Raw genomic sequence first — 9,001 nt, 5'->3', positions numbered from 1 at the left:
ATACGGGGAAGCAAGGGAAAGGAGGTAGGCCTGGCCGTCGTATGCATCGGGGGGGGTGGGGTGAGATGCGATAAGGGTTGGGTTATATATTCATCATGCCTCAGTATCTGTCGTGTACAGCCGAATAGTGCAGAGGGTAAGCCGGGGCGGAGGGGGTGCAATGGAAATGTGGCGGGAATGGAGCGGCGGAGGGATTGGCGAGTTCCACGAGGCCGCAGCGGCGTCCATGATGGAACGGATGGCGTTATGTGGGCGGAAGCAGAGATTTTTTTGACTCCCGATCATACCTTGGCCTTCTCCTCCTGTGCTGTCCGCATTGGATCTTGTGGGGCACAGATACACGCGCGTGCCCATTCCTTTCCGCCGTTCCGGTTTTTCTGTCACGACGGCCCCTCGCCCTACGACAATTCTCCACACAATTCTCCCCGCCCTGCAGTGCTGTACACTACTTCCTACGCTTACAGTAAATATCTATATACAGTACCCTTTAAAAGGGTACTCTTTAAAAGGGTACTGTACCCTTGGTATCACTGGATTGCATTGTACCGTACCGGTTCGCCGCAGACCACTGTCCCATATACAGTACGTGCAATGCCCTGCGTCTGGCACCAACATCCTATTGAATAGCCACCCGTCGCATGGCACACGCAGCCATCTGTGGAAGCATGTCGAGCAACAACGCCGATACACATGCACCACCTGCAGAGCAACACACGCCATCGTACCTGTTGCCGTCGTCGACAGGTGCTGAAACAGCTCTCAAGTCCCAACGCCGGCTTGCGCTACGAGCATTGGCTGAGAGCTCAAACAGCCACTATTGTACAACTCAAACGTACCGCACTGGATTAAGGCAAGCCCTATCCTTCCAGCGTCAAAATATCTCTCAATCAGAAAATGCTGATGAGCTCCCCCTCTCTTTTGAAAACATGTTATGTGGTGCATTCTACACACAATCTCTTTACTTGTAAAACTGAAGCACAACGTCACCGCATCGACTGCATCTATTGAGTAATCCGGCGTCGTCTCTTTTCTGCTTAGTAAGTCTCAACCTCCCAGCGCTTGGCCTTCTTCATCGACTTGCGGTATGCAATCCAATCCTTCCCGTCCCTCTCAAATCGCGACGTCATGAAGCCGTCGATCCCGCTCTCCATACCTTTCAGCCCACACATGTATACGTATGTGTTGTCCTTCTGGAACAGCTCGTACAGCTCATCCTCATACTCCTTCATGCGGTTCTGCAAGTACATCTTGTTGCCGTCAGGGTCAGTCTGCTCACGCGAAATAGCGTAGTCCAGACGCACGTTCTCGGGGAAGTTGGCCTTCATCTCCTCGAATTCCTGCTGATACAGCAATGTCGATGCCGTCGGCACACCGAGGAACAGCCACATTGTCCCCGTGAACTTGTAATCCGGATTGTCCTCACTGAATGCCCGGCGCATGAATGCACGGAACGGTGCCACCCCAGTACCTGTAGCAAGCATGATGAGTGTGGCATTGGGATCTGTAGGCATAAGCATCGTCACACCAACGGGACCTGAGATCTTCACGTCGTCTCCTGCCTTGAGGTCGCAGAGATGGTTTGAACACACCCCCTTAACCTCGTTGCCATCAGCATCCTGATATACGAGGCGCTTCACCGATAGAGACACAGTCTTACCATCTCCAAAGTCTCCGTGCTGCGTAGACGCGATCGAGTACAAACGGGGCTTGTGCGGCCTTCCCTTTTTGTCTGTGCCTGGCGCCACAATACCAATGGACTGTCCCTCAAGATACGGCACGTTTCCATCGTGGTTGAAGATCATGTGCATCGTCTCTCCGGGGGCATCCTCGCCGACAATGCGCTCGTTGTACAGCACCTTGGCGGTATACGGATTCTTGGGACGGTAGACATTGAGCGGTATTTTGCTCTTGTCAATGGTGGCCATGTTAATCCGAGCCGCAGGACGACGAACGGCGACGCGAAGAGATGCGCCATTGCTGAAGGAGGAGCGCTGCTCCGCAAGGACCGCACCATGGCGGTTGGCGGTGAGCGGCGCGGCGGAGACGAACCCGTACATTGTGGAGAATGTAAGTCGAAAGGACGAGGACAGTGAGGACTTCGAAACGAGGCGGATGCGAGAAAACGAACGGCCTGGAAGAAAGGAGCGCCAAACTTAAACGTAGGAGAGAAGGACCTTGAAATTGTGTTGGAACAATGCTTCCGCGAAGCACGCTGTGGTGAGGTGGATGAGAGGCTGGGATGGCGCAATTGCACCAGTCGAATTAGGGTTACCCCCCAGTTGGATCTCCCAGTCCCGCACCTCTGCTCTTGGGCCATTCATCCATATCCACAAGAATTGACATCGACAGCCTGTCCAGCAGCATGTTAGTCATCCACGAATCCTGATTACATGTTTCCCTGATCTCGATCTACTGCATATTTCAAACTTTCAATTTCAATTTTTCCCTCCAATTCTTTCTATACTTCTCTCCTCCTTCCTTTCCTCGTCATCTACTCTGTGCTCCACTTGCACATTGAGGTTTAACCTCGTCAGCCTTGCCATTCGAAACCTTTGTCCCTTTTATGCCATGGAATTCCAAATACCCCTCCACTTTGAAGACCTCACCCGCTCTGCGGCCGGGTCATGGCGAGTCCGTCCTACCCCTCAGCGTGAGTCTCCGTCGGATGACCTTCTGCAGCTCGTGCAACAAGACCCAACCGCCATTGTCTCCTCCTCGTCAGGACCTTCTCCGCAGTTCACCGCGGTTTTTACTTTAATCACCAACTACTCGAGCCTAACCAAATCCAACCGCGTCGCCCTCGCCGACATTGTCGACAGTTTGCCTGATCAAGTCAGTGCCTCCGATGCCTCTCATGTGAAAACAGCTGCCTTCCTTATAGCGGGACTGGCAGTCACAGCCTCCGCCGTCACCCCGGTTTGCAAATACTGGGAGAAAACAGGCCGCGAGGCCGTGCTTGAGGCTATCTCCGGACTCCTGAGCTCAGACTCAATACCAACTAAATTTGGCCCCACAGACCTCGATCAGCTGTGCAGTTTGGTAGTCCGCACGATTCTTCAGGTTCTAGAACAGCCTTCTGCCGCTAAGGACAAGAATGCCCGCACCGTACTCGCGAGATCCCTCGCCACAGCTCTCACACTCGACCCGCGGCAAAGCTTGCCAGCGATCACGGCCTTGCTGCATGCATTGAATCGGCATGAACATTTACCGGGGCCTATGGCGGACATGCTCTTCAAAATGACGGAGGAGAAGAGCGCACTTGTTCAGTTCGTATCTGAGTTTGTTCGTGAGATCTCGAGGCTTCCTTCAGATGATCTTGCGAGGGATGTCACTGCCGCCAGGGGATGCTCCGCGTTCATCAGTGAGCTTTCGGAGCGCATGCCTCAAGTCTTCCGCTCCAACTTGGCGTTGGTTCTGTCTCAGCTCGACTGCGACAGCTACACAATGCGAAACGGCGTCGTCCATGTGATCGGGACACTAATTCGTGCCGCTCCAAATCCCGATGATCCATTGCTTGATGTTCTTATGGAGCGCTCTCATCGCGATATCCATGCGTATACTAGAAGTAAGGCTCTTCAAGTTTGGATTCTCCTGGCAGAGGCCCGGGTAATTCCAAATCGCCTTTTTCCAGTGCTTGCTGATATGGCTGCATCTCGTCTTGATGATCGAACTGCAGCAGTAAGGAAGTATGCGACGCAGTTACTTGGTGCTCTTCTCCGTAATAATCCTTTCGGACCCGGTCTGCAAAAGTCTCATTTCGAGGCCAAGCTCGAAGAGATCCGCTCACTTGCTCCGATAGCAGAGCAAGACACCAAAGTGACGAGCAAAGTACCAGAAAACTCTCCAGAAGACGTTTCAAGCGAAGTCTCTGGCATTGACAAAGAGAACAGCCCGGCGAATGACAGTGCTAGTGAGTGCACAAATGTCGACAACCTGCTTGAAGATGATGAAAGAACGGCTGAAGAGGACAATGGCGAGAAGAATGGAGCAGAGGATTCGGAAATGGCTCTGAAGATTAAGTACTACTCTTGGGCCTTAGCATTCATTCAAGCAGTTGAGACAGGACTTGAAACTACTTTCAATATGCTACGATCCAAGAGTATCACAGATGTCTCTGAGGCTGTATCTTTTTCGGTAACTGCTGTTCAGTTTCAGTTGGAGGCTGCTTCAGGCCGAGCGGTAAGAAAGATGCTTCCTCTTGTGTTGGCCCGTGAGAACAATATACGCAAGGCAGCTGTGAATGCATATATTCGTCTACTTGCACCTGATGGGTTCGAAACAATCGATGACAAAGAATCCGCAATGGGTGTGGCCGGCGGGCTTGCTGCACTTGGAATCGGTGCCACGACGGGTGAGCTAGCATGCATGGAAGCTCTCATGACGGCTTTCTTTGCTTCTCCAGATACATCTAAGCTGATGTCACCCTCAGTGATTGCCGTTTTGTGGGATATCTTCGCGGGAAAAGTTCCTGGGGCTTCATTAGAACAACGACGATCTGCCTGTATTTTGGTAGGGATGGTGGCCGCTGACCTGCCGGATTCTCTTCAGAATAGGGTTCAAATACTGCAGTCCATTGGTTTGACTGATCCTTCCTTCGCCCGATGGTCCTGTGTCGCTCTTTGTAAGCTACCCCCTGGAAGCGATCGAGATGGCCGACTTTCACAGCAACTTGCCGAGATTGTTAAGACATCGAAGGACTTGTCGACAGTGGAGCAAGGGGTGAATGCAATATATGTACTTTCTTCCGAACCAGAATCAGTTGTTGGCTCAGTAATACGTGAACTTGCTCAGACGTTGCACAGGGAGCCTGCAACTGTTCCTGTGAAAGAGCTTTCACGATTCCTGCAAGTGGTTGGGCATGTTGCTGTCAAGGAGTTGGTCCGAATTGAGTCCCTAGTCAGTGAAGTACGCAGGTGCATTGCAAGCCAGGCTCGTGGTGATGGTAATCATGAAGAGGAGGACCAGGCAAATGCAGAGGCAGATAAAGCATTACAGCTCGCAGAGAAAGAGCTGGTTAGTCCTGCATCACTTCTCGGTCGATATGGAAAACTAGCGAGAAAGATTGCGTCGGACAGATCTGCGCCTCCTGAACTTCAAGCGTCCTCAGTGCTTTGCATGGCTAAACTCATGTGTGTGCAAGAATCCTTCTGTGAAAATAATCTGCGGCTTCTGTTCTCCATCCTGAATTCTGCCGAAGAGCCCCTTGTGAGATCTAACGCGGTCACAGCGCTCGGGGATCTTGCGTTCCGGTTTCCAAATATGGTTGAACCTTGGAATTCTCACATCTATGCTGCGCTGCAGGACAAGAACGAGACGGTAAGAAAGAATACCCTGATGGCCTTGACACATCTTATCCTCAACGATATGGTTAAGGTGAAAGGGCAAATTGTGGGGCTGGCAATCTGCATTCTCGACGAAAACGGAAGAATCGCAGACCTTGCCCGGCTATTTTTCCATGAACTGGCCCGGAAATCTGCAAATGCGATTTACAACATTCTTCCTGACACAATCAGTTGCATGAGTCATATGGAGGACTTAAAATCCGACGATTTCAAGACTGTAGTTGCTTTCTTGGTTGGGTTAATGGATAAGGAAAAGCATGCGGATGGAATGGTGGAGAAGCTGTGCCACAGATTCAGGACAAACGAAAGTGTTCGTGAAAACCGTGACTTGGCGTACTGTATTTCGCAACTCAACATTTCAGAAAGGGGAGTGAAAAAGATGAACGATAACTTCAAGAGCTACAGCACTGCTATTTGTGATGTAACAGTGTATGAGTATATCCTGCAGGCAGTGAATAAGGGGAACAAGGCTGGGCCGAATGGACAACCTTCGCAGGCATTTGAAGAATTAACGGCAAAGATCAATGTTTTGAGGCCTGCTGTTGCGCAGGTGGAGGAAAATGAGGACAAGGATGCCGACGTAGAGAGCGAAAATTATTCCGAAACTACAACTCGTTCACGACGATCGAGCCGGCGCCCTTCCAGCAATAGAGCGCCCAAGGCACTGGAGCAGGAAGTCAATGGTGACGAGGATGGCGCCTCGGAAACGACGATGGGAGCTGAGGACGAGTCAGTATCTCGAGAATCAAGTGATGGGCAACGTCGCAGGAGCGTGAAGGCTGGCAAGGCTGGTAAGGTTGATATCGAAAGCGATGAGGAGTCGGCAAGCGAAGGAGGGGAGCAGGAAGACGAGGCAAGCCCTAAACCCTTTCGCAGTGAGGCGCCGAGCAGCCAGCGAAGGGCTAAGAGGCGAGTTATCGTGGAAGACGAGGAGGAGGACGAGGAGGACGAAGAAGAAGAGGACGATGACGAAATGAGCCTTGGCAGTGACGGATCAGAGAGCGATGGAGAAGAATCTGTTACGGGCGAAACGACACCCAGACGAAGCTCTCGGCGTAGCGCGCGGCTTTCGGGGATCTCGGGTGACGACGCTCTAAGTAATAACGAGGGCGCAGACTTGGAAGAAGAGGAGTCGGACAGGGAGGCGGAGTCTAGCGATGGCAGCTCGAACGATTACGAGGACTGCTTGTAGTAGTGGTAGTATCATACTACTATGTTTACACATTCACTCACATACACACACAGGTTTCTCCGAAGCTCTCAAATTGCGCCGAAGTACGGGGGCGTCCCTATCGCGGCCCGGTGCTCTGGTTGTTGTTATCCGCCACGGGGGTCCTGTTGGCGTTCGAGGCGGTGGCCGGCGGCGGGGCCGCGCTGCTGAGCTCGTCGAGGGCGAGGTCTGTCCATTTGTTGTCCTCCTCCTCGTCCTGGTGTGCCGTCGGGTCGTCCTCGTCAATGTTGGTGATGGCGGTGGGCGGGACGTCCACGTCCTCCACGGGCAGCGTCTCCGCGGCCCAGGCCTCGTCCACGACGTCGATCAGGACGTGCGGGTCCTGGTGGATGGGCGCGGAGAAGGACATGTCCATCGCGGGTGCGCTTTTGCTCGCGGCTCGGGGAAGCGAGTGGACCGGCTTCCGCTGGGTCAACGGGGGGCCGCTGCAGTGCAGGGGAAGTGGTTTGAAATGTGAGAGAGAAGGTCCACACGTGTAGCGTGATTGGAATTTAAACTTGACTCTTTTTGGCGGGAGCCGACCTTGTGATCCAATGCGAGACTCCGCCGTGATCCAAAGCTGACAACGGGAGAGCAGCAGACCACGATCGAGACTTTCCAGAAATTTCGATCGGTCACATTAAATTTCGGTACTTTCGGGATCAATCTCGTCCAGCAAAAAAGCGCTGAGCAACTGCAGCTCAGAGCCCCCGCTGCGCCCCATCTCATCAACCGTGAGGCACACCTCATCCTCGATCCACCCGACCGTCGTCCCCGTCCTCGCACCGAATTCCGCCTCCCGCTGCCCAGCGAAATCCGGCTCCAACTCCACCCCCCGCCACCATGGACCTCTTCGCGCCTGCCCCCGGCTTCGTCTCCTCGCCTGCGCTCCTCCCCTCCGCCGCGTCGCCCTTCACGCGCGCCGCGACGGCCCGCCCGCTGCTCCCGTCGCGCGCGCCTCGCAAGCCCTGCCGCGCGCGCTTCTTCGCGCTTGGCGCGCCACCGTCGCCGCCGTCGCAGCCCAGCGAGCGGGATCCCAGCGAGCCGGAAAACGAGGAGGACGCCGCGCCGGAGGGCGAGGCCGCGCCGCCCGAGGGGGATGCGCCGCCCGAGGTGACGGCGGACGACATTCTCAATTCGCCGGCCTTTCTGCGGAAGAAGCTGGAAATCGTCCAGAAGGAGCTCATGGACGCAAAGGATGCACTCGGCGAGGACAGTGAGGCCATGCAGGCGGAGAAGGACCGCTACGTCCGCCTGGCCGCCGACTTTGAAAATTATCGCCGGCGGAGCGCGGAGGACCTCAGGAAACAGGACACGAAGAGCACCGTCAAGGTCTGCAAGGAGATCGTCACCGTGCTGGACAATTTTGACAGGGCCATTGAGGCTGTCACTCCGGAGACTGAGCGCGAGAAGATCATCAACAATAGCTACCAGTCTATCAATAAGCAGCTGGCTGACGCGCTCACCAAGCTAAACGTGATGCCAATTGACGCCATCGGGTCCGTGTTCGACCCTGAGATGCATGAGGCCATCCAGAAGCTCGAGTCGGAGGAACACCATGAGGATGTCGTGTGCGCGCAGTACCAGCGCGGCTACAAGATCGAGGAAACACTCATCCGCGCCGCAATCGTTGGCGTGTCGCAAGGGCCCGGGCCCGCGGTGGCTGACGGCGCGGAGGGGAATGGCGTGGCGGAGGAGGGTGCAGAAGAGGGTGCGGAAGAGGGTGCAGAAGAGGGTGCGGAGGAGGGTGCGGACGGCGTTGCGGAGGAAGGGGTGGCCAATGAAGTCGAGGCAGGCGGGCAATAATGCAACGCTAGGAGTCATGGCAGGTCTTCCTTGGCGATGCGGCGCTTTCGATTGTAGATTTCTTTACACGGCGCGAATAAAGGGCTGCCGTTCGACAGGGGAGAACGGCTGTGATGAGCAACTCATAGATACGTAAAATAAAACCAGGCGGCCGCAAACACACACGGCCCGAAAGCCACTATGCGTCGCCGCCGGGAACCTCATCGGGCTTCTTCCTCGAAAACACGCGTGCGACGGCGGGGGTGGCGGCGACCGTGAGCGGGAAGCGCAGCGGGCTGGTGGCCTTGTGCGCGATGTAGGCGAGCGTGGCCGTGGAGGCGGTGTCGGGCACGCTGTCCAGGACGGCGGGGCGGCCGATGGGCGTGCGCGCGAGCAGGTTGCCAAACTCGGTGACGACGGCGCGCACGTCGACGCCCGCGGCAATCATGACGTACAGGACGGCGTACGACAGCAGCGACAGGCCGATCGACGTGCCCAGGTACGACCCGCCGTACAGCTTGGCCAGCTGCTTGCTGCTGGGCTTCTCGGGCGGCGGCGGGGGCGGCGGCGCGCCGGACATGCGCGGCGCGCGGGAGGGCAGCCCGGCGCGTGCGCGGGCCCGGCGCGGGATGAAGGTCGACGCCGGCATGGGGGTCGTCATCTC

The 9,001-nt window shown here is 55.4% G+C and overlaps 3 protein-coding genes across 3 annotated transcripts; 2 read left to right on the top strand and 1 right to left on the bottom strand.

The window, feature by feature from the left end:
- Positions 1-1,034: 1,034 nt before the first annotated feature.
- On the bottom strand, positions 1,035-2,057 carry CHC_T00008519001 (Ferredoxin-NADP+ oxidoreductase). The gene has a single exon (XM_005719319.1). The coding sequence runs from the start codon at positions 2,055-2,057 to the stop codon at positions 1,035-1,037; it is 1,023 nt and encodes a 340-aa protein (XP_005719376.1).
- A 511-nt stretch (positions 2,058-2,568) lies between these two features.
- CHC_T00000292001 (hypothetical protein) lies at positions 2,569-6,534 on the top strand. Its single transcript, XM_005719318.1, has one exon. The coding sequence runs from the start codon at positions 2,569-2,571 to the stop codon at positions 6,532-6,534; it is 3,966 nt and encodes a 1,321-aa protein (XP_005719375.1).
- An 861-nt stretch (positions 6,535-7,395) lies between these two features.
- On the top strand, positions 7,396-8,358 carry CHC_T00009434001 (Heat Shock Protein GrpE). Its single transcript, XM_005719317.1, has one exon. It carries the CDS (start codon positions 7,396-7,398, stop codon positions 8,356-8,358), a length of 963 nt encoding a protein of 320 aa, XP_005719374.1.
- Positions 8,359-9,001: the final 643 nt, after the last annotated feature.

This window comes from Chondrus crispus, genomic scaffold (assembly GCF_000350225.1).
Source record: "Chondrus crispus Stackhouse genomic scaffold, scaffold_487, whole genome shotgun sequence".
Classification (NCBI taxonomy): Eukaryota; Rhodophyta; class Florideophyceae; order Gigartinales; family Gigartinaceae; genus Chondrus; species Chondrus crispus.
The sequence above is the reverse complement of the archived record's forward strand: the minus strand, read 5'-3'. Positions and strand labels throughout refer to the sequence as shown.